The 26,635-nt window shown below is 38.0% G+C and overlaps 1 protein-coding gene across 2 annotated transcripts in view; it reads left to right on the forward strand.

Moving 5' to 3' along the window:
- The window catches only part of EPHA6 (EPH receptor A6), a 513,074-nt gene that overhangs the window by 347,089 nt on the left and 139,350 nt on the right, over positions 1–26,635 (forward strand). For both annotated transcript variants that reach the window (XM_055803065.1, XM_055803066.1), the window contains exon 6: positions 8,151–8,275. In XM_055803065.1, the coding sequence (XP_055659040.1) occupies positions 8,151–8,275 (125 nt within the window). The remainder of the gene's footprint in view (positions 1–8,150; positions 8,276–26,635) is intronic.

Consider the following 26,635-nt stretch of genomic DNA (forward strand, 5'->3'; position numbering starts at 1 on the left):
AGGCAATGGAAGGGAGCCAAGAATCTGCTTATTCTGATGCAGATCCCATTGGTTGTCAGAGGGCATTGATTTGAGGTGATTTCCACTTACGTGACAGGCAACCTTTTTCAGTTTTGCAGATCTATTTTTGTTTGCACGTGATTCCTGGAGTCCCACCTTTCCACTAAACTTGTCTGAACTGGATTTGTTCCGCTTGCTTTGGAAATACAGAGCATATGGAGTAACTCCTTCAAACGTACATATATATAAAACATTGGGGGGGGGGGGGGGGTGTCAGCTAGTTTTTTAAAGAAGCATTATTAAAGTATTTTAAATTGATCACTGTATTATAAATTATGCCAAATATCTCACCATACATTTTAGCTGAGGGATTTGCACATACACTTTGTGAGAGAGAACAGAACATACACACACCCTGACTGACGGCTGATAAGGCTTTCTTTTCTAAAATTGCTTTTAAGTATCTTGTGCTATAATCTTTTTTGAAGAATCAGGGACTGAGCAGTCCTGGTAGAACTAAAGATCTAGGAATGCTTTTGTCTCAAGCTTGCAAAATACTGATTTGCAGCACATTCTCCAACTGAAAGAAAATCCGTAGTGTTGCAAAATCGTCTGGGTGAGTATTTAACTGTCTTCTTATGTAAGATCAACAATAAATGAGAGGGAAATTAAGCAACAAGGAATAAAGAGTTGCATTATGGAACATTGTAGGGAAAAAATTATGTTGAAACCACATTTAGCCTGGAGGAAATTTGGGGATTGCATCTATGATGACCTTTAGCCCACCACACTGCAGCAGAATCTGTTTTTTGGTAATGGTATTAGGTTCACTTGGCTTTCATCCACCTTTTCTGAGCAAGCAAAGAAAATCTGCAAGGGGAAAGAATTTAAAATGGAGGGAGAAATTATAATTATAGCTTGCTGGAGGCCTATTTTTCAATGAATGAAGTGCTTCAAAAGAAGCATACTGTTACGCTGCCTTTTGAATGCAAACCTTTAGGGAACTAGTGTAAGAAAATAAAGTAAAAACATTATTTTTCACCCAAAGTTACTAATTTGCAAGCTCTAATGACTTTTCAGGAAAACTCGATCCTCAACTTTGAACTCCAAGGTTAGTGTCAGTAATAGTATCCCCTCCAAGCATTGTAACTGTGAATTACCACTAAAGTGATTAGGAAGGTAAGAGACTCTCTTTTGTGAAGAATCAAGTATCTTATCTAGTCACTGTGCTAATTGTAAACAGCCTTGTATGGTAAGAAAAAGAATTCTTACTGAATTCAGCATAAACCCAAAGATGTTGCAGCCATGTGGACATCTTTAATATAAAGAGATATGGGTTATGAACTGGGCTTTTTAATAAGAGTTTAATTTATGTTCATATTTCCATGATTTTTTCCATGTAAACTTGCGCTTAGTTTTTAGTCTTTCATATAGACACACACACACTTCTAACATTAAAGTTCTCACATACTGTACATAATGGAAGGTATTGACATTCCCAGTGTACGTTAGGATAGCTGTCATGGTTTTGGCTGCGACAGAGTTCATTTGCTTGCTGGTAGCTGGTGCAGCGCTGTGGTTTGGATTTAGTATGAGAGCAATGTTGATAACACGCTGATGGTTTAGTCCTTGCTGAGTAGCGCTTACTCTAAATCCAGGAGTTTTTGGTTTCCCAGGCTTGTCCAGCAAGCAGGGGCACAAGAGGTCGGGAGGGGACACAGCCAGGACAGATGACCGGAACTGGCCAAAGGGATGTTCCATACCATATGGTGTCATGCTGGGTGTATAAGCTGGGGGGGCAGGGGGTGACTGGGGGCTGCTGATCGCTTCTTGGGGACTGGCTGGGCATCGGTCAGAGGGTGATGAGCAACTGTATTGTGCATCACTTGGTGTTTTTTTCCCTTGGGTTTCACTCCTCTCTCTCCCTCTCTTCATTATTATTATTGTTGTTGTTGTTGTTGTCGTAATTTTTACTTTATTTCAATTACTAAACTTTTCTTATCTCAACCCATGGGTTTATATTTTTTTCTGATTCCCTCCCCATCCCATCGGGGAAGACAGAGAAGGGGGAAGTGAGCAAGTGTCTGTGTAGTACTCGAGTTGTCACTGGGGTTAACCATGACAATAACACAGTCAGAAGAAAATCTCTGGAGCACAACCAGAAAAGAATACAAACATAAGTCTCCTGAATCCATAGCACATTCCTTGCCCATAAAATAGTGTCTCTTCCCTTATCCTACAAAGATAGCAACAGAAAGATTTAACAAGCAAACACAAAAGGAAAAAAGGATGAAAGGCATCTCTGCTGGAGGAGTAATAATCGTATTGCAGGAATGAGTGCTGTAGGTGATAGGCAGCACAACTACAGCCTTGTCAGCTGGCTGGTAATACGTGTCACGCGTGGCGTTACTGATGGAGGTTGAAGTCTTCTGGCTTCTTAGCTTCCCTGGCAAATCCTTCCTTGGTAAATAGCTCAAATGCTAATAATACTGGCGGCGTTATCATTGATCAAGAAATGTTGTTTCATTACTTCCCGTTCTGTTACTGGAGCAAAATGGCTCCCCTAAGAAAACATCTTTTTATTGCTTATTACCTTTTTCACAGACTCTCTAGAACCAAAAGTAAAATCACTGGTTTTCTTACTGTGCCCTGAAATATTTTTTTCAAGCTTGGGATCATGAATAAAATTGCAGACTTCATTTATTGCTATGTATAATATAAAATCATACTCAGTGCCCAATAGTATAGAAATTCTAATATAGTTACAGAACCTAGACTGGTGAAACACTGTACAAATATAATAACATTTTCTGGTATAGAAAAAGGTGCGAAGGTTGTTTTTAGCACCCAGAAAAACACTTGAAAATTGGATCTCAGTACAGATCTATGTTAACAATTATAAATACTACATATGTATGATTTGACAAAATTTGACAGTGTGGTTTTTGTTGGGTTTTTTTTTTTTTTTTTTTAGGTATAGCTGTATTTATTAAAAGAAACAGAAACAGTTTTTCCTTTTCAATATCCGTAGTTTCCAAAAGAACTTTCTAGGATTACAATTAAGCAAAAGGAGAAAACATTTGAAAGTAAATGTACTTATACCATATTCTGCTTCATTAATTTCCTAAACCTGTTGTTGAATGGCTTTTGGGTGATGAGATACCCATGGCTTCCATAGTGGCACATTACTGTGTGATTTAATTCATGCCATTAATATGTGATATAAGCTTGAAAAAGTCTTTTTCTCTTAATGAACAGAAAAGCAGTCGTCTTTTGTTTTCTGGCCAACAGAGACATGAAACCCAAGTCAACATAAATTAGTCCTCACAGCACTGATATTTCTTCCACCCTCAAGTATCCTTCCCTTAATGAAGGAAGTTTTTCCCCAACAAAAGTCTGCAGGATGTTAAAGCAGATTTCCTCCTCCGACTGTGTTGTAAGAAACTAGAAGGGATCAATGAATGAGTTTTCAAAGAGAAGCAAGGTTGCTGAGGGGGCCTCAATCAGTATTTTTCCCCCAGCTGCAGTTGGGAAGTCGCTGAGGTAGGAGAGAAAGAAGAGGGAGGGGGCTGGATTCTGTCATCTATTGGGAAGCCCCTGCTCAGAAAACATGATAAAGCCCTTTATTTTGGTGACTGTGGTCTTTCCTGTACTTTGAAGCAAGCAGAGGTCTCCAGGAAAGAATAACATGCAGTTACACGATTCAGATTATTACTGGCAATGGTAGAGGTATAGAAACATCTAACTAAATTAAACCACGTTATCCTAAATGACAGTATTTTACCCACTGAGACCCACAGCCTTCTCATGAGGATGGTGTCCAAAAGAGGGAAGCTGCAGTCCTCACCACACCATGTGCCCAGTTCAGACCCCCCTTCCACTCTCTCCTCTCCAAATTGGTATCTGCTGGCACTTCGTTGGCTTTGGCCAAACAGACAGAACACAGCAGGGAAGAGGAACACAGTGATGCAGCTGTTCCTGTTTGTTGGATGGTAATTTTTTTTAACAAGAAAGTGATTGTGCCTACCTGGTAGGGTTCTGCCAGCCAGTAAAAGGGCATTGACCTGTCATGGTTTCTTCTCACCAAAGTAGTAAAATTTGAGATGAGATACCAGAGGGGTAGAGCACTCCATGTACAGCCAGCCATCAAATGAGCTTTTGTCGTCAGCTACCGTTCGGTCTGAAGCTTCTTCATAGTGAATGGGCACCACATCAAAGTTTTTCAACCCTGAAAACCAGGGGGGAAATGCTGGCAATTCTTTGCTGTCTTTCGACAGCGTGGAACAAGAAATAGGAAAATTTGAAAATGGACTAAAGGAAAAAAGCTTCAGAAACCCTACAGGTCACCTGTTTTGAAATCAGATGCTTTCATATAATAGAAGTCAACTTCAGAAGAAGAGAAAGTCTCTTGAGAAATGACACCGGAATCCAATCATCAATTAAAAGACACATTTTTCTGTCCTTCGTGTAGTGTATGAGAAAAGGGATTCTGAAAAAAAGAGAAGCCAAACAGATTTAGAATAAAATAAGCTTACTGTGAATTAAGGAATGAACTTCCATTATTCAATACAAATTTGAAAAGACAAAGAAACTTATCAGACTAAACTAAATCAGGAGTTCACAGCGCTGTAGATGACTCATCATAATTCAAGAAATCTATAACGGTGTGGCGGAAAACATAGAGAGCAGATGGTGCAAAGAATCCTCAGTACAAAATGGAGATCTGCGCTGAGCTTAAGAGCCAGAAGCCATTCTTCAGCCTAGTACCAACGGCAAGAAAGTGCTGCCATTAAAGTGATTAAAAGCCATGCTGTGCTTCTAAGCATTTTTTCCCAAATAGTTTCATTGGGTAACCAAATTAGAGCTCTCCTGCAGCTACTGGATTTGAAACAACTAATTAAAAGAACTTCCCATTGATTCATCATAGGAACATTAGAGCAGTCTTTATAAATGGGCAAATAAGATTTACCTATCTTACAATTTTCCAGTTAAAAAGAGCTTTAACAATAAATGGATAGGATCTTTAGGGAATAAATAACTTCTGCTCTAGTGAGCAACTGTTACAAGAAGCTGAAATATCTCCGTACAAAGTATTGCTTTTGGTAGCACTTCACAATAACTAAAGAAATAGAAACTGAGCTAGCTGCAGGTTTTAATTACTTGGGTTTATTTGACTGTTTATTTGTACAATAAATTTCTGATTGAAATCCTTTTCCCAAAACTCATTATTTCCTCTGAGATGTCAATAGATAACCTTTGTATGACAAATACAGGCTTATCCTTCTGAACATATAAGAAATGGACAATGTTGGCTCTTTTGTGGCTTTTTGTTCAAAAGTACACAAAAGTACACTTTTCCTTTTTTGTTTTCTTTTTTTGCCCAGTACCCTAGTACAAACACAAATATGCTTTTTATATTCACTGTCCTATGTCTACACCTCCGCATTTTGATTTAGAGGATTGGCACAGCGCTACAGGGGTGATGTGGGGGTTTCAGCTTCAAGTGCAGGTGAAGCACAGCTGGTTTAGGAGAGGGCTAAAGTAATTTTCTTTCATTAATTTGCTGCTGAGTTGTTTCCCAGGAAGAAAGCTTGGGTTATTTCTTACACTGAACTTTTGAGAGGATCTTCGGATGTGCCAGGACTGTGTTTTGACATGCGCTTCCTCAAATGGCAGAGTTACTGCAGTGAGCTTAGACTGAAAACCTGCATAAATTGCTGTATAAATCTGGAATTCGGAACCCAAAGAAAAATGCACAACATGCAGCACATATGCAAAGCTTATAAAGGTTAGATCATAATTTAAAGAAGTGTAATAGCACTAATCTATATTGTAAAACCTAGAAAGGCCAAGAATGTAATTGTATCTACAGTTTAAACTGCTGTTTTCTGTAAATCAACCTCAGTCATTTCCCAGGGATTTGGTTGTCTGACCAGTGAACCCCCAAACACAGTGAGACAAAGCCATGATGTGCTGGGGAAGGTGGCCCAGCTGATGTCCATCACCCATGAGCAGGTACTCAGGGTATCCTAGATGTATCTGAAAGGTTGCTATAGCTCCCTCAACCTGCCTGTAAATCACAGCAAATAACAGTGAATGAATCAAAACAACAAATGGTAAACAAATTTATATAAGCAATACCCTGGTAGGCCTTCGATCACTGTTTAGCAAATACAAATCCATGTTTGCTAGCTTCTTTTTCCCTTTAAGCAGATCTATCTTTGTTATCTGCTTGAGTAGCTGATTTTACCCCAGATATTACAAGAGCTCAGCTTCACCCTCAACTTCAATAGTAAAAATTTCATTTTAACTGAGGGAGTGGTTATACATACCCAGCGATAAACTTTTGGCCCAAAATCTATGACTGCTTTTCATTTATTTATTTGTATTTTGTACTATTCAGGTACTCTACATTATGCTTTTTAAGGACTTTTAAAAATAAGTTAATCCTTTATTGAGCATAGCAGCAATTCTTTTTTTCTCTCATTCCCTTGCAGCAGACCTGTGGTTAGAGCGGCCTAAGTACAGGTGTAGGACAGTTTCCTGTGTGAGCTCTGTTTTGTCCACTTAATGCTTTTGGTAGGTTTTTTCATTTAGTGTTTCATGTTGAGGTGTTGGGTTTTTCACATGAGAGGACTGGACTATTATACTACAGAATAGTTATCCACAGGGAGGATTGGCAGTGGATGGAAGTTTATTTTCTCTCTTGGATAAATGCACTGTCACAAAGAAAGAGATTGTTATGTGCATGTCTGTGTGGCAAGTTTCCCTTTTTTCAAAGAAAAACAATCGGGTTTTGTTTTCTTTAGTGTTTCTTTGCATTCTAGAATTTATTTATTGTTTTCATTTCTTAAACTTCTTGAAATATTTACAGGGAAGAAAACTAAGGCTTGAAATTTTGTGACTAGAAGCAGATTCTTATTTCATTTTCCTAGGGAGACTCTTTCATTCAAAAGACTAAAACAGAAGCTGTAAAAATGTGTTATTTTTAGGAGACAGCTCCTTGGAAGTTCAGAAGAGGTTAAGTAAGATTCGTAATAGAGCGGAATGAGGGAGGGTGTGTAATGAATTGATATTTGTTAGTGGAAAGACAAATAGCAAAAGCTATGAATCACTGGAATAACTTTTTTTTTTTTTTTATGGTAGCTGCTTTGTTCAGCTTTCTCAGTCATCTTCAAGAATGTTGAACAACATGACTGGTTTTGTTGTAAAATTTGGGAAAGCTGCACACCAATAGCATTAAAGCAGCATTAGTACCTGGAGAATATTAGATCTCTTTTGGCATGCTTGACCAGATTAATAACATAAGCTAAGACCATTTCCTAAAATGCGATTTTTGCACCATTTGAAATTACTGCATAGATAACAGTGCGCCTTCTATTTTTAGAAGGGCAGAAAAAGCATTTCTTAAAATTAGTTAACCCCATAACCAAGAGATAATTTGGCTCTGGCGTGCATCCACCCATGCGGGGCCCTTTCCAAAAGCTGCTGGAAGCGGTTCCTACGTGCTGCACTGCAGCAGACCTGCAGTCTCCATTATAGCAGGTAGGTCTGGGCACACCTTTGCCCCCAGTGTTTGCCCATAGCCCCCTCCCTGCCACTGGCCTCCCCTGACAAGCTGGCTCCTGTGCAGGCAGCTACCTCACCGACCGGCTAAAACACCCTTGCTGCTGCCAGCCCAGCTAGCAGAAATCAACTTCACTGCATCTGGTTTAAGCCGTGTCACTTCATTTTACTCCAAAGAATAAACCCAATGTACATTTTACACAGTTGAATTATAACATTTAATGAAGATTATACGGAATGTAGGATTTACTGTCTCTGAAATGGGGTTCTACCATGGACACGATGTCCTGGGAGCCAGCCTGGTTGTGTGGACCTGGTGGCAGGGACTGGCACAGGCGCCTCTATCTATATTTTTATATATAGCCATTTTCCAGAAGCTGGACTGCACTTCAACAAAGGAGTTACTAGTATGTACTTGAGACGTTAATTCCAGGTTGTATCATCTCCCTGAGAATTGCCATCTGTCATGCTTTTCTGTCTGGAGGTCACTCCAAGTTACCTCGGGTTGGTATCCTAAGACAGTAGTTTGAAAGGATAAACCGTGTGCTTTGTCTTTAACCCTTAGTTATCCTTTTCCCTTTCAGCACCCTCCTTGATAGGTATGGTAAGGAAGGACTGGGCTTCCCAAAACAGCATTGCCCTCTCCTGGCAAGAGCCGGACTTTCCCCATGGAGCAATTCTGGACTACGAGATCAAGTACTATGAGAAAGTAGGTCTCACTTACAGCATCACCCAAACTCAGATCCTAAAGAGCAATATGTTTCATATTTTCAATATTTTTTAAAAATACTCTAAACTTTTCACTTGATCCCACGTGCGATGCTATATAAGTAGACATTTTATTTTGTACTGGTCTTTTGTTGTTTTACTTCTAACTTGTTTAATGACTGTCTTGTTTCACATCAGAATCAAGTTGAGCAGCAAGCAGGCAGTAGATATACCTGTGTTATAGTAACTACATTTATGAACGTGGATAAATGGATCGTATGCTTGAAGATATTTTGATTTATGGATTGTAAACACTTCACGACACTGAAACAATTAAGATGAATGTCAATGTCATTTCATTTTGCGGCATTATTTAGCAATAATTCATGCTTAAATCATAGAGTGCACCAGCCTTGTTTAGAGGGTTACAGAAGGTTACACGAGGGAGAGAAACTGCCTGTCATCCATGTCATATTTCTGACATTCTGTCAAAATTAGGTGATTTCACACAAAAGAGGGCAACAACGTGCAATACCAGTAAAGGTACAAGGTGCACACAAGTATGTCTTGTGAAAGCGTGATTTCAAGCCTACTTCTCCCAAAGCCCAAAACATATTCTGTCATTTCCAGTTGGTTATAGAGCCTTGTACCAGTATAAGATGTAGTGCTAATCAGTGCCTTCATTCCTAAAGACCTAGGAAAATTTTTAAATTTTCTTAACATCTTAAACACTTCCCTGCTAAGTCAGTTCTTGCTGTTTCTCTGTCCCCATCTGAAAGTCACAATGGAACTAATGGATATTAGTTGTGAAAAGACCACAAAGAACAGAAATATAAGCCAAGTAATGAAAGAAATATTTAGGGATGTTAGGCTCTGTAAATAGAATCAGAGAATCATTGATCTGAGATTTTTTTTTTCCTTGGCTGCATTGAGATTACGCAGCTTTAATGATGCAGAAAAAAATGGTAAACTGGGAAAAAAAATCCAAACAATTTAAACAGCACACCTAGAGGGAGAAGAGACATCGCTTAGAATATTTGGTAGTCAAAGGAAGGAAACCTTACTTTCCTACAGTAATGGAAGTCCTTCAGGTTTTGATCCATTAGCAAAGAAAGCCACCTTACAACTTGGACTGCCCTTGTTTTGTTTGTTGGTACTAAACCAATAACCAAGTGAATTAAACAAGAGAAACAGTGAGATTTTATTCAAGTGAATAGGAACAATTTCAAAGATCTAAAGCCATTCATACAGATGTTAAATTATAAAGGTTATCTTTATAGAAGTCCTTTATCAACAGATTGATTATCTGCTGATATATCATGTCAAATAGCTCTCCTTAGAGGTGTACATATTACTTACTCTTGTCCATTGTGCAGCAAGACTAAATACACAGGATTCACTGCCCTTTGGTGTATACAGTCTAAACCACTCCTATCTGTTTCTACCAAAAAAGAACCATTTTCTGTTTTCACCTTTTGTAGTACATAAGGAGTTATCCTCGAACTATAATCTTCTCTCCCCTCTTAGGTGTGGGGAGATAAATGCACTACTGGCATCTCTTCCACACTATTCCAGCACTATTCCACAGGCATCACCTTTTTCCTAAATCACTAAATGCTTAGCTCTTGAATACACCTTTTATTAGTAAGTTACAACAGGCATGCTGTCTGGCAGTACTGTGTAACAGGCAGAGTAAGAGACAAGCCAGCAACAGCAGTAAAAAGATCACTTATTTGAGTAGAGGAATAGGTATATAAGAGATTTTCTACAACACTTTTTGAAGACTAGATTCTAGAGTGGAGAGATGAGTCATCTAGTACTGCAAGTCAGTCTGATGATTTGCAGTATTAAATGTGATTTTATAACACTTTAATTATATTTAAATAGCGCTGAAGAAATGTATAACAGTAGCACTTGGTAAATATAGTGGCAAAATACAAATGGGATTTGTATATTGGAAAAAAAAAAAAGGATAGTTCCTAACTCAAAGCCAGAAAATACTAACGTGCACATTAATTCAATTATTAACAGAATCAATTAATCCATTCTTATTCACCTTGGAACTCTCTGTATTAAGTAGCATTGTTTGTGTAATGTCAGGGGTGGATAGGTTAGGCTTCCCACTAACCCTCAAAGAGGGAAATATCAGCATTCACGTTCTCAGCAGCAGTGACAAAATAGAGATGGTGTTACATACCCACAAGAAATGTGATAAAAGTGAAAGAATTGTCTACTAGATTTAGTCCTCTACTGGACAGTAAAAAATGCAGCTGAAGTTCAAGAACACGTTGACTATGAGAAGGTCAGAAATTTTATTAGTGTCTTAAGGAGTCAAGAAAAATGCAGCAAACAATAGTCTTAGGTAATAATAAATGCACTAATTTGTAAAATGGAACATCTTTTTCAGTCCTGTCCTTATTCCTTTTTACTGGTCATTTGTATTTATAAAAGAGGATTTGTTTTGATTTATAAGAAATTGTATTTCTCCATCAAGTACAAACACTCAGTCCCCCAGATTCATCTGATTATATCCGTTTCTTAAATTTGCAAAAGTCTGAAGAACTCTGCAGGATTTTAAAGTTTTACAAGTATTAACTGCTATTTCTTATAAGGTTCCTTGTTGATATTTGCAAAATTGTCAATATGACATTGGGGACCACACTGGGGGAGCATGCTTGCATTTAATTATAACCAGCAGCAACTCTGCAGCTCATAAATGGAAGTAATATCTTGTCATGTACTCCCAAGGTTTCATGGAAGATGTGTAAACGTACAGAAATCAAGTACCTGTCTAATAAGCTACAGTGAGCATTCCACAAAATAGGGCAGTTTCCAACAGTTTCATCAGTAGGACAAATTAGTGACTGAACACAGAACGTAGAGATGCATCTTTCCATGCGTATCCAGAACAAGCAGAACAAGGGAAGGAGGCTAAACGGTGCTAAATACGCAAGAAACTTATATTTGCACTCTTGTGCAATACAAATTGCACACAGACAACTACTGAAAGGTAAGCTGTCTCTGTGAAAAATATTCACTTCTTCTGAGAAAAGCTACCAAACAATAAAGAAATAGAGAAAGTAAGTTATACAAGGCTATCGATAAGCTATAAGTATGAAACATTTGAATTTTAAAATATAATAAAGCAGCTCAGTAATTTGTCTATTTTAAAGCACCATCTTCCATATGACCTTTTCTTCAGTGAATTGCTGCAGAACGCTCAGAATCGTAACAAAATATTGTTTGGCTTCCTATCTGACTCTAAAAATGGAAATCTTGAGAAAATAAAAAAATTCATTGTGAGTCAATCAATGGGTTGTACAGATTTTTAGCTTCATATTTCGGAATACACTGGTACATATTTATGTGGTTGGCTGACAAGAGGTCACTTTGTTCTGCAGCTTTTCAGCCCAAAGTGCAGTGAACATAAGCTGACCCAGGACATAATTAGAGAGCTGACTTGGCCTGTGAGGAAGACAAAAATTCCCAGACATTCAGCCCAAGATGCTAGGAGTTTCTGTCACAGTAAAGAGAAAAAGTTTTCCATTGCTTAAATAGTTACGTGATGTAACCAGGGAGAGACTGTCATGAGCCTGAAGTAATACTGTATGTTGTGGCTTGGTAGTTGAAATATCTCATTGCTAGAAGATTATTGATCACTGAAAACTATACAGTTAGCAACATTTGTCACCTTAGATGATGAGTCTACACCAACACACAAAGAATCCTTTAAATGTTTGACTTTAGAGATCTAAGGTGTACTCTGAAAAGCATTTCTTGATAGACCTTCTTTGGAGTCCTCATAGATACTAAACATTTGCAAACTGTCGGTTGGTACAGGGTGTCTGCCCTGTTCTGCAGTCTGTTAGCTAGCCATTCTATTTTAAAATCCATTAATATCTTCCACAAATAGCCCAGTACTTTAAAAAAAAAAAAAAAATCTCTTATAGGCAGTATTGTCTTTCCCTATAAAAATCAGATTCCCAGTATGAATAGAAGCTCCGTTTCCTTGCTAAGAGTAATCAACTTTTCTTTTATACTTTAAAACTCTTACTCAGACATTGACCAAAGCTTGTACTTTTTGAAAGATACCAGGCCATTGTAATCTATTTACCTCTCTCCAAGAAGCTCACGAGTTCGAGTCAGGTGGAGGAGTGGGATGAGATGTGGCCTTGTCACAGCCTTGTCATGACGCCAAGTCCTTCTGTCACAATTCCCTCATGGGAAGGGAAAAGCAGTCGGCGGTGGATATACACTATGCCGGCAGCACTTCAGGTTGTGCAGCTGAACTGGAAAATGCTTATTCCTCCCCTTTTCCACCCAAACCCTTAAAGTTAATCATCAAAAATTAATGCTCCCAGAGAGCTGTATTAAGCATATCAATCTGTATACTTATCAGCAATTGTATTAAGTTTATTCTCCCATATGGCCCAAATACACCAGCTGGATTATATTTTCTGTTGCGCACAAGATAATATATAATTAGCAGAGGAAGCCTCTCTATAGAGAACAGATTTTAATGGAATGTACCCAAGTGATATCCCAAGGCATGGCAATGACATCTCCAGGCAGAGAATATCTTTTGGAGCAGGATATAGAAGGGGGGGGGGGGGGCTGGCTGATGATTCTTCACTTTCTCGTCTTTTGATGAAATTTACACTAAAGCCAAATCCCTCTGACAAAATATTTCATTTTGTTGGCAGACTCAATTTACAAATCACAGGCAGTTTTCACATAAAAATTGTAACTCACCTCCATATGACAGTGAGCGGACAGGATATGTAGGATGTCAGATAGGACTTTTCCTCCATTCCAGTATTATTTAGAGTTGAATTAATAAATAAAAGAGAGAAAATAACTGAGCAGTAGAGGCAAGGGGGAAATTAGTTTTTCAATGAGATTTTAAAAAGAGATGAAGAGCCGATAAGGCAAAGAGATAAAGTACCAGAATTAAAGGATTAGAAAGCAGTATGACCTTGTTAATTTTTCTATCAGTCTACAGCTGTATTTATTTAGCTTATACAAGAAATGATGCTCCTTCTTAATATATATTATTAAAACAAGCACCGCTATTTCTTTGAATATTCATTAATACGAATTAAAATGAGCCACCCTGAATATAAGTAGTAAAATACTTAAGAGACCTTGAGGTAAATGACTTTGATAGCAATAATGTGAAGATTTAAGACAATCAATGAGTAATGTTTTGAATGACAGTATTATTTTTACAAAAATTAATATGGAAAATGATTAGCAAGAACGTAATTTTCTCTTTCAGAATTGTTTGTCCACAGTAGTATTCTGTAGTTTATCTGTAGCAAATCTATCTGTGTAGAAATATATTTCAAAACCACAGAAGTGTATATATACAAGATCACATACTTTGCACTTTGATGGTAAAAAGATGTGACACTTGGTACCTGTACAGAGGTATGAACTGATAAGCCTTGCCAATTTTTTTTCCACGCTTTTTGAGGAACAGATAATCTTGTGCTATGCTCGGTACCGTACTGAAGACTAGCACAGCAACCTCATGCTCCTGGGAGCCCGGGGAACACACCAAGCTCACTTTCCCACATGTGCCCAAGTTGTTTCATTCCAGCTTTTTTTCCCATGTGAGCTGCCAGTGTATGGTGTGTGGCCCATCTTGGTTTAGGACAACAGATGTTCCTCTGTGTCTTCTCCAGCTAAGGAGATATTTCATTACAATCTTCTCAGATTAATTCAGTTCTGCTCAGGCAGAATGTGACCCTGCTTGAATATCAGCTGGATTCAAACCTCACTGACCAGGAGACATACATGTTCTCATTAGACAAGATATGTACATTTCTTATAAGAAGCCATGTCATGTTGATCAGACAATCCTCTGAACTTCTGGGTAACGCTTTGTAAAGACAAAATAAAATTAGTAATTTCTTTTCTATAGCCCTATGCCTTTCTGTGAGGTCTGTATGACATGTGTGAGGTTCATTGACCCACAACCTCCCTCCTACTCAAAAAGTTAAACCGCTCCAGTTTGTCCACCCCCTTTAGTTACAATTTCACATAATGCTGAACGGAGTTAGAAGGATCACTTTTTTTCAGGCACTGCAATGTTACAGCTTCCGTATTTCCCTGAAGTACCAGCTAATACTTTCTTGGCTCAGATTTTGCTTTTATGTTAGATTTTTAAATCATGAAGAATAATCTACGCACCAGCTCCAGCCCACATGAGGCCGAAGGGAGCCTGCAGACTGTGCGCTGTTACTCCTGAGCAGCACAGTTCATTCGGTACTGTTGTGGCTGGATTGTTACCATGTACTGGTTCTTTCTCCGGGCACATTCTTTTATATATACCTACCACAGCATGCTTGATAACCTTGCAGGCTTCCTGCCTAAATGTTAAAGTCAACGTGGGTGGCAAAACTGGGGAACAGGAGAAGGCTTGTAACGATAGGGATGTGCTTTTCAGGTGCCTGGCCACTCAGTGAGTATATGCAGTATAAAATAGTGAGCGCTGTGCTGTTAGCATTGAATGATCAGCTGGGCAATTTTTAGCCTCATGCTAATCATTCTCTTTTAAAACGAACGCTTTGCTCCTGTAATATTTTTCAATTATTCAAATTACTCGAGGCGTAAGTAGCAAACTGCTGCCTCCAAGTAAAATGTTTCTGATGTGACTAGAAGCAAGAAATGTAGGGCTCATGCAGTAACACATTTTCATTACATTTTCAGCATGTTCTCATAAGAAAAAGAGCATTGAGTGATATGGATACTTAAGAACTTTTGGATAGTAGTATTAGGCAGACCTTAGTATTTGCCCATAGCTGCAGGAACAGATCAGCATGTCACTGCAAGGCACCAGAGCCCCAAGGAACACCTCTGGCATTCTCAGCCGTTTGGAGCTCCTGGGAAATGAACCATGTCTGGTAAATGTTTTTAAAAAACAGTCACTACAAATGCGCTTTGGGAGATGATCATTAAAATGAAATCTCCTAGCTTATTTTAGCATAGTAAGTGATGTTAAACAAGCTTCTCAGTTTTCCTATTCTGTTGTTATTAACCTAGTTTCCCAAGGGAAGAACTGTAAAAGCCTTAGATTCTTTAAAAAAAAAAAAATAGGTCTCAGGACTGTTGAAAATGAGAGTGAATAATTATGAGACTCTCTGACCAGATATAATTTTTGCCTGCAGGAAAGAACCTAAGGACCTTGCAGCAGCTATTATTAATGACACTGATATAATTACTATTAGGAGAAAAAGTAATCTGGCCTCTAAATATCTGTTCCATGCAGCAAAGGGTTTATCATAGAAGTTCTGAGCTAGGCCTTCTCCATTAGGTGCCTGGTTTGGCTAGTCTCCTAATCGTTCTCGTCAATTATTTAGATATAGCTTCTAAACATTCGTATTTAATAATAAAGTAGCCTACAGAGCTATTACTGTTGTCGTTCCTGCTGAACCAAAAAATCTCAACAAGAAATATAATGCTGTTTAAGCAAGCCTAGTGGATTTGATTTAAAAAACCACATAGTTCAGTCTTTGCTGATCTTGTGTTCTTGTCTGTAGCCAATACCATTTTCCCCAAGGAAAACTGCACGTACAATGCTTATTGAAGTAACTGCTAGAAGAGCCACACAAATTTAGTAAAGGTGCTTTAATGGCTTTGAATAAATGCTTTTCAAACTCTTTCAAAGACATCAGTATAGGAGTTGTGCGAACTATTACAAGGCAACAAACACAGCTAGTCCATACTTCAGAGGAAGCTAAGAAAGCTAAATCCACTGATAGCAGAGGTTGATTCCTAATAAAAGGAATTATTAAACATATTTGCTAGCCATTCAGCATTCGAACTTCAGAAAAAAATAGTTTAAAAAATAGATTACTCACACAGCAAGAATAGTAACATTAACTGCAGGAATCAGCTATTAATCTTAAGTGTATGGTTAGGTAGCGTCAAAAATCAGAAGCAGCTATTGTATAGTACAGTAAGTTCAGCTCCCTCCCAAGGACAAGCTTTTGGTGATTTTGATGAACATATTGTAAGAAAGAAATGTTGTCTCTTCAGAGAGAATATAGCAATTGCACAAAAGGAAGTGGTAAAAAGTTTAACATGTTTAATCCTGAAATAATAATACAGAGGATGTACTCTCAACTTAAAACATTTTATTATTGTTGTCATTGCTGTTATTAGTAACTAGTTTCAGTGTATTCACCTTTGAGTTTTGGTGCAGTAAGTTTTAGTAGTATCTGAAGTCAGATTTGTAGTTCCTTCAAGTACCTTAACGCACAATCTGGAGTCAAACTTTGAAAGTTTGACATATTTTTACAAAAAGAACGGTGAGCTTTGTGAGCAATGACCTAAAAATAATTAGCATAGTTTCCAAAAGATGGCCATCTAAGAAAAAATAATTTCCTTATTTATAAGTTAAATACAATGTCCAGGTCTCCATTTCTCTAAAACCTGTCCGAACGTTTACTTTAGACCTTCTTAAAATAAGAGCTAACTTAAACATTCCCAAAAGTCTTCATCTATAAGTCCAAGCTGTTTTAAAAACTAGGGACAGTGCTTTCACAATACACAAACTACGTACTGTTTGTAAGTTGTTCTTTCGCAGCCAAAAAGGTGGATTTGCAGACCAAGTCAAGAAGTTGTGTACTTTGAGAAATAAGTGAGGTTATATCTTTCTTTAAATGAGGGAATGTTCCAATATGAGGTATCATTTCACTTTTTTCCTGTTTTTTCCTGCAGTCTTTCCTATATTCAGGACATTTTGGGGAGTTACATGTAATAAGACGTATTCTTTTGGGGAGGAAAAACAAAGTTTGGATTTTTTTTTCCTCTCTTCTGAGACTGCATTGCAACTGCACACTAACTGTGCAGAAGGAGAGATTGTTACTAGTTTTCCACTTTTAATATTTTGTTCACACTGAAATGAAAACAAAGCCACTAACTGAATCGTAAGCAACCTCTTTTTTGTTAAGTAGTGATGTCCCCAAGCAGTCATTCTGGGAGAAGGCAGAAAAAAACAAAAGAAAAGAGGAAGCTCTTTTAAGGAGACCCATTCCATTTCCATGCAATAAAACGTACCATTTCCATGTTTAACATTAGTATAAGCATTTTACCATGTATTAAATAAAAGCTGTGGGTTTGGGGGGTGGGGTGGGGGTGGTGATTGTTGGAATGAAAAATGAACATTAGAGGAGCTTTTCATTTAAATGCATGATTTTGTTAGCCAACTGGAATTCATAGAAAGGGCATGCTATTCAGTTACTCCCACGTAGTTTTGTTAGTTTTATACACTAATAGAGTCATGAGTGTTTATTTTGTTGATTTAAAGAAACATAATGTGAAAATTCTCTTTTTTCTTTTTTCTTTTTTCTTTTTTTTTTTTAATGTATTAGTATTAATAGTTTCAAAGTGCCCTTTCTTGATGTTCTTGTCAGGGAGGCTGAGTTAACAGCCTATTATTATGTACTCCTTACTGAGCTCTTAATAGCTTTAGAGTCTTTTGTAGGAATTCACCTGCTGCTCATAAACACATTTATGTTGCTGTAGGAACTTCACCAGGTTGATGCATCTTGTATCTGCAATGACCTTGCACAAACTGTCTGGGTTTGCGCATACTGCCAGGAGTACTAACATACTATGTTAACACAATGGCGATTCTTTAGTGACTGAGGCAGCTCTTCCCTTTTAATAAGGTATTGTCACCTGTCCGTAGATTTCTTTAAAGTTTTTTCAGACTTTTTTTGTTTGTTTTTACCAACTCCAAAAGTATTGTTCCTGGTAAAGTTAGAAATGGGCACTTCCCTGATGGAAAAATAGGAACAAAACCTACTTTCTTGGTTTTGAAAGTGTAAAATCAGCATTTTGTTTTTTTTCATTTTAGATTGTTTACTTTGTCCTTTGAAACTCATGTTAAACTAATTGGAAAAATATTTCCATTTTTGCTTTATACTCCACTACTAACTCACTGATGTGTTTGAAGAAAACATGAATTTAAATACTATGATACATTTACTGATGACGTAATGCAAGGATCTGCAATAGAGTCATGACACCAGATATTAATTCAGCCCTTTTAATATTATAGGATAGATGTTTGCTGTCTGCCTGAACTGAGACACAAGATGTACACACATGCTCACAAATACACAAAGAATGTCATATTTCAGTGATTGTTCAATACATTTTGATGTATTTAAATCTGAAGAGGTTTGCATAATGAAAAATGCTACACAATCCCAAATGATTGTCCCTATATATAAATCAGCATGTTCCCTCTTGCCTCTCATTTATTATTTGTATTGGAGTGATCAAAGTCAAACTTTAGTTAGTGTCAGACTTTGTATTTTAGAGCCGAAATTCTTCCTCCAAAACTGATTTTTGTAGGGTGATGCTGACCAATTAATATTGTCCTATTGACCTGTATTAATATTGTCAACATTATTGTATAAGTCCTGATTTTCTTTGAAAAGGAAAGTAATTCTCCCAAACAACTGTATACACAGCACGTGAAAGACTTGTTAGAATGTAACATGTAGATTTAAATTAATCTTAATGACTTCAATCATTTATTCCAGATTCACAACAGCAATCTGAATCAATTCTACCTGTAAAAATAAGTAATTTGCTTACTTAAATAAAAGTGATAGCTTTGTTAAGGACAGGAACTTGTTGGAGCAAGGTCAGATGAGGGCCACGAAGATGATCCGAGAGTTGGAGCCCCTCTCCCGTGCAGACAGGCTGGGAGAGCTGGGGTGGCTCAGCCTGGAGAGGAGAAGGCTGCGGGGAGACCTGAGAGCCCCTGCCAGTGCCTGACGGGGCCCTGCAGGAACGCGGGAGAGGGGCTTGTTACAAGGGCGAGGAGTGTAGGACAGGGCGGTGGCTTTAAAATGAAAAAGTGCGCGTTTAGGTTAGATAGAAGGAAGAAATTCTTTCCTGTGAGGGTGGTGAGACACTGGCACAGGTTGCCCAGAGCAGCTGCGGCTGCCCCATCCCTGGCAGTGCTCAGGGCCAGGCTGGACGGGGCTTGGAGCAACCTGGTCCGGTGGGAGGTGTCCCTGCCCCTGGCGGGGGGTTGGAATGAGATGGTCTTTAAGGTCCCTGCCAACCCAAACCATTCTGTGATTCTACAGTTCTATGATTTCTGATTAATAGCACTAAACTACAGCTAACTGCTCTCTTAAGTGTATCTATGAAACAAGTAAACAGCTATACATAGTTTTGCTTTACGTATGGCTTGTTTCGAAGCTGCTGTATATCAATAAGGATCTTTTCTGTATTTGCCAGGTAGGAAATAATTCAGTAGCAAATGAAAAGAGAAGTGTACATTAGTCTGCGCTTCCAAAAGTGAAAGGTATTTATGTAGAAGATTGAACCTAGGCTTAAACTAGTCTTAAAATCAGCCCAGCCGCTCTACCTGTCCTAACACCCTCCAAGGCTGAAACATATTGTAAAAAGGAGATGGAAAGTCTTGTTGCCTCAAGAGGCTTTTAATACAGTAGTTTTTACAAGGGTGTTCTGTAATTTTCTACCAAGATATTATAAACCTGACAAAATATCCAGGACAGAACAGGAGCTCGAATCCAAATCCTGGGCCTACCTGCCTATGGATATTGTAGGGAATCTGAAATTAGGCAAGTTAAGCAGTTTTTGTCGTCAGCACCGTTACAGCTGAGTTTTGTGTAGCTGCCTCAGTACTGTACTACATTTTTAGGGTTGGTAGAATCACTTGAATTTCACAGCTTTGAAAATACAATTTTTTTTTGGTTGTTTTTTTTTTGTTGTTTGTTTGTCAAAATAGAGCATTGGCTATATTGTATTGTAGCAAGTCACCATCATTGTACAAGCCTTCTGAAAAGCTGGATCGTTGCTCTTGTGTTGAAATTCCACTTCAGTTGTAAGATGTTTCCCTACTTTAAAAATGTCTCCACACTTCAGTGTGAGGTAGGGAAACCTCGACTTTGGGTTCTGCTGGGAAGGAGTGCAGCAGTTTTGTGAGTACAGCTGCAGTTTTACTCATGCTGATAATGTTAGGCATGAGAAGGTTGCCTGCCATATTTCTCAGTAACTTAGAGACCTTCAAGTGTTTGAACTGTGGCTTTTTTCATTACAGATTTTTATATCACGTGAATTGTCCTTTTTTGTTATCTCTCCCCCAGGGTCTTGCATTTTCAATTTAAAAGTTTCATTATCCAGTGACCTACTTCCCATCTATAACTAGAAGTACCGTTCCTATGATCTACAGAGATATATTGAGTTGGACTGGACAAATCACTGATATTCATGGTTATGCACTATTTCTTATAGACAAGGAACTAGAGTATATTCAATAAAAGCATCAGGAAGCAGATTTAAAACAAAAAAATGTATTTTTTTTAAAATCAGTTTGTAATTAAACTTGTTGCCTAGGGATGTTTTGGAAGCCACTAGCAAAACTGGTTCAAAAAAATAATTAAGTATATTTGTGGAAGAAAAGTCGATGAGCTGTAAAACATAATGAAGCAAATTTAGTTAATTCAGACACCCACTACTCTGCAGATTTCTGGACGCTGGGGGACTGTTAAAGGTGAGCATGGGGAGAAGGAACCTCTGCTGTTAGTGTGGAGTCTCAGGTCTCCAGTGGCACAGACAGGACTTGATTCAGAAATTTGAACTATGAATCTCATATACCAAATAACTGAGTTGGGAATTAGCCCACTGGCTGGAGGTACATTGTTCTCTGGGCATGTTTCACAACAGAGGCAGTCACAGAAGGCTTCCAATCTTCGGATTTTGCAGGATTGCATGGTTCCTGTTGAGCTGTGTTTGTCAGCAGCTTTATTTTCTCGTTATGAAGTACACCCTGGTGTTAGGTATCTCAGAAGAAAGTGTGCTTTATTGACAGCAAAACTTCTGAATACAAGAGCAGATTTTTACCATTAGGAAACTAGTTAGTGCTTACAGTAGCTCCTTGATTCTTTCCGACTGGAAAAGGCAGTTCAGGGCAAAAGAAAATTAAAATGAGTGGAAAAATGAGAAAATTCTCAAGGGACGACTGGACAGGCTGACATTTTTATATGCTGAAGGTAGAAAGAGTCCTGGAGATCCTGGTACAGAGGTTTTCACTGGTAAGTATTTGTAATTAGCAAACAAATGTCACCAGAGTGGCTCATAACTGCCTGGAAGGTGGAATTTAACACCCACGCTTATCTGACAATTCCAGTCACACTGCCCAACTCCCTTTATTATATTGTGAACTGCATCCTCTTCCATCATGGACTTCAGTCGCAGACCTGGTTTTATTCTTAATAATAATAATAACAACAATAATAATAACAATAACAATAATAATAACAATAATAATAATACAACAGTAATAGTAATGCAACAATAATAATAACGCAACAATAATAGCTATAATAACAATAATTATAGCTATAATAACAATGATAACGATGATAATGTATTGTTATAGATTTATTTCATATATAAATTGCAAACATATAATGTTATATTATGAAATGTATAATTTCTATAATTCTATTATATTTATATAATGTAAAATAATAAGACAATAAAATAAACCCTCCTTGCCAGTGCGATCAGCAGTGTCCTGCCTGCTGCCTTGATGCCTGGTGGTCCCGTTTGGCCTGCCCTGCTAAGCACAGCCCACCTCTCGCCTCATTGCAGTGGCGAGAATGTTGACACGACTTTAGAGTCACCCTGTCCTCATCTCTCCTCGTTTAATTTTCTCTTTTTCGTGGTTCACCTCACGCCAACTCATTTCTGCCTTTCCAGGTATATAATCCAATTAAAATGAGGTTTGGCTGGGGTTTGGCCTTTCCATATTTTCTTTATGATTGGTCATCTGTTCTTCCCGTTTTCTTGTTGACAGCTTCACTTTATGTATGGAGAAAGTGATGAGCTGACTGACAGGCAATCAAAATATACAATATTGAAAGGCCAAAGAGGGAAAGCACACTTTAGTATTTCAGCTCCCCAAACTGTTACATCTGAGATTAATCACAAGGGAGGTCGAGAAGGGAAGGGAGAAGATTACAACCTGAAGTGGCTGATGCCTTAAAATGCTGTAGGTTTCTTCTCTGAAGCCCGTACTAGAGCCATCGGTGATTGTCTCTATGGCCCTACTTTTTCCTGTCAGAGTTTTCATTTTAGTTTGGATTGGTCGTCAGATCTTTGTAATCACTTTGCTAAATTTAAGTTTGTTGGTCAGCTGGAAACCAAAGGTACAAGATTTTTAGGAAGTGGGTTTTTAAGGCTATGAATGATGTCTTTTACTATTATTTCTATTATTGTAATTTTCTTGTTGCTTTGTATTGCAATGAGAATTTACCTAATCCTGTTGATTATATTGTAATCAGAAAGTAAGTAATATTAGAAGCACATTTTTGAACCTGAGTCTTTTCCCTAATATCTTCCAAATATTACTGTTGGCATTGATTTTAATAGATATACTGTATGTCAAAATAGTCTAAGAGAAAATCACACACAAAATTAGTAAATACAAAGAAGCTTTCAAAAACAGACTTTGAGTTTCCTAGGTGTAGTTACTTTAACTGATTTCAGTATAATTACTCCTCATCTAAAACAACCTATGAGATATGAGTAAGGGCAATAGGCATCCAGAAATGGTATTATGGAAATATTTTATTGCAAAGAAAGAAAATAATTTTTGAGAATGACTGGGGACAAGTTATTGGTGACAGGAATATAGGCAATATAAATCAGAGGCAATTTCCATAAATTAGAGCTGTGGGGGCTATGTTTTTCATGGAAAACACAGACAATAGGTACAAACTCCACAGTTAGCTGATACTTGTCTTCAATAGATTCTATTTGAACTGATTAATCACCTATTGACTGTACCTAGTAATTACCTACTGTTTTATTCTCATGTGTATCACATCATTCAAGTTCAGGTGACCCTGAAGTTAAGTAAGTGCTATCATAGCTGATTCCATGAGCACAGTAAGGAAGAGACTGGGGATTTCATTTCACAATGGACCAGAGCTATGATTAGTAAAAATTCTGATCTGCCAGAATTGTGGTTATTCCTTTAAAATAATGATGCTTCCTCTGTAGGTCGCATTGTGTATATCCTTCAGATAGATGTATCTAGGAAAGAGGAAAAATGTGACCAAATGGTCTCATAAAAGAATCTTTTTTATTATTGGTGCTTTTATTTAAACATTGATAATGTCTGAATCACGGAACTCCAAATCTTCTTTACTTTAATGCGGTACTTATTCAGCTTTGACATTGTGCTTTAGTGCACAGGAGAAAGACCTGGTCCCTGTAGTATATAGATTGAATCTCTGTTAGTATTTCTTTTTGTTAAGTGATAGTGCTCTGAAAAGGCTGAGCAGGATTATATGGCTTAAGTACAGAATTTTCATGTTGGAGGACAATGGATATAAACTAGAACATGCATCTGCAAGCAGTTGATAGTTAATGCAGTTACTGTCTCCGTGGATTCTTTCCACACACATACATTTGGAAGTTGTAGGTACACAATAAGTATGTTTTCTGCTGGCAGAAGCCTTTGAAAACCCTTTCCCCAGTGTCACTTTAAGAAGGCTTTTCAGCTACTCATGGGACTCAACAAACCAAATACCTTGATTGTCATTTGTAAAATAAGCTAGACACAGTAAATTGCAAGAGAGTGGTAATGCCAGGAGCTCCCATTATGTATTCTAAATGACAGAAAGTTATATTTGGTTAACTTTTTCAATCGCTAAAGTAGGGACTGATATTATTTTGATGAGAGCTATATTTCTCTTTTCCAGTCGAATAGAAATGGTGACAAATCCTGTATGCCTGAAAGTGCCTGGATTTTTATCAGTGCTTTACTGGCACTTTTACTTTAAAGACTTTACTGTCTTTTAAAGGTTATTTGAGTACTATGAGTGAAATTCTGCATTTCAGCTTTTATTTACATTAATATTTTTTGTCAATAAGTTTTTAGTTATACATACATTTTCTCAACCATAGCATCAGAATGTAAACACTTGGTTTGAAGTATGAGTCTAAACTGATAAAAATTCGTCACATTTTGGTTACTCTTTATCCGTTTCTTGGGTTTTTTCATATATGTGCACAAAGTCTCCATTTCTGTGCCGCTTCCTTCTGAAGTAAGGGAGGGATAAAAGCAGAGCAGCATGTTCACATAGGTGTGGCGTGGGGAGGTTTATCTATTTCTTTGCAAGTGTTAATGTCATCAGAGGGAGTCCCCTTTCTTTTCAGCGTATGAGAAAAATAGTAATACTCATCACAATAATAGAACATTTGGATATTGAATGAATATAACATTTATTCATAAAGTAGCTACGTCCAGTGAGTAAAGAGCTGTCATTTAATCTGACAATGTCATACAGTGGAAGTGTTTCATTACAGCATGGTTGATGGGACAGACCCAGGGATTCTGGTACATTGGAAAAGCAGAAGGCTTTTCAGGATTTTTTTATACTCTTGATTCTGCTACTCCATTAAATGAGTTTGTCTAGTCTTAGACCATTAGCACCATTGTAACTTCCAGTCAGTCAGTCTGTTTCTTTAGATATGAAAAAATGTCTTGAATATAAAGCCAAGTATAAAATTAGGATAGATACAGACTCGGACTCTCATGCACAGGTGGCTGCAGGAAAGAGTTTGATTCTGAAAGGTGTTCATGTTCATGCAGAGACCAAACTGTCGTGGATTCCTGAGCGGTCTGTCATAATCAGAACTGAATCCACTGACAAGAAGCATCACACAAACAAGAAAAATTCAATTTCCTTAGAAATAGAGATAGAATTTTCAAAGTTCATAATAAAATTCTGTTTAGCTTGGATGGGTGGTCATAGGATCTGTATTACATTGTGTAATAACATTGCCATCACTTCTCATTTGGATTATATTTATGTTTAATTACAGATTTTCACCAAGATAAATTTGCAGAAGGCTGTGGAAGAGGTCTTATGAATTTCCTTGTACCAGAGTCTGACTAGCAATTACATATTATATTAGACAGACTCATTTAACTTATGTTTAAACCCTTAGCCCCTGTGCTTAGAACTGCTTCTTGTGAGTCCTATGCCATCTTAAGACCACAAATGCTGCTCTGATACTAGTGTGAAGGATCAGAGTATTTCTTGTACTCCTATATGAAATCTGAGGCATACATAATGGCCAGCGGTTCACCTACTGCTTAATTGCAATGGGAAATACAGCCACATCAGTGAAAAATTTATTTTATTTTGCAGATTTTCTAGTAATCCTTTATAGTTATCAAGAAATAGAGAACAGATATAGTCCTTGCCATTTCCCATTGATCCTGATCCCATCACTGTTCAGGTCAGAGATCTATCACAGAGCCTTCTAGCCCACAAAACCATGCTTCTTTTTGAGGGAAAATAGGGTGCATGTCAGGAGGGCTGATATATGTCTAAATTTTGTCACAACATAAAATCAGGGTCTGGTAAAAGCGTGCACTAACATACAGGAAGTACATCTAAGTCCTGCAGTTTAAAATTCACTTTTTGAACCCAGAATCCATGCAAAAGTGAGTGCATATTTTCTGTGGCAAGAATAAGACAAAGTATCCCATACTTCTGCAGACTAGAATTCTATGGCTTTATTCTGCGATCATCTTTAGCCTTCCTGGGAAAGGCCACGGCAGAAGGAGCGGCCAACCTTGAAAGCCACCCCCAGCAACCTCTGTGGAAAGCTCTGGCTTTCCAGGAAGGCTACACATCTTGTCACTGTCATGAGGAGGGAGTAATGACAAAGCATCCACTCTTTGGAAAACTGTCTTACGTATGAATCCAGTCCAAAAAGGCTGTTTCCTTTGTGTGAAGCATTCACATAAAACAATGTGAAGCTTCTAGCTATTAATCACTTTGTCTCGAGTGTGAGTAGCTTCCTCCTCAAGTACCAGGTACTGAAGCTTTTTCTTCTGAGACACACCAAGGGGACAGGTTACCTTTCCCCTGTTCCACTTGCAATAACAAATACTCCCCCTTCTCTCATATGACAACAGTATTACTTTTGTGGCTGCCTACTCCCAGACAGCATTTTTCAGACCATGGGATGGACGGCGTAAGAGGCTGCAGAAAGGAAAGAAGATGGGGGATGGGGGGGCACAGAGATGGGACCCCAGGCAGGTGGTGAGGGGCAGCAAGCCAGACAACCATTAGAGGTGGCCAAAATGCCTTCCACCACCCAGAAGGGACAGAGGTGGCTGTTCTTCAGGAACTTGCCATTATCCACAGCCTGCCCACGCAGATGGAGGGACCATTTTGTTGATTAAATATTACCATCATAGTCCTTGTCACACTCATCATCTTTGACCAACTACAAATAGTAAATTATACTTGACTGTCTGTCCACATCCCTGGTT

Source organism: Falco peregrinus, chromosome 4 (assembly GCF_023634155.1).
Source record: "Falco peregrinus isolate bFalPer1 chromosome 4, bFalPer1.pri, whole genome shotgun sequence".
In the NCBI taxonomy this organism is placed as follows: Eukaryota; Metazoa; Chordata; class Aves; order Falconiformes; family Falconidae; genus Falco; species Falco peregrinus.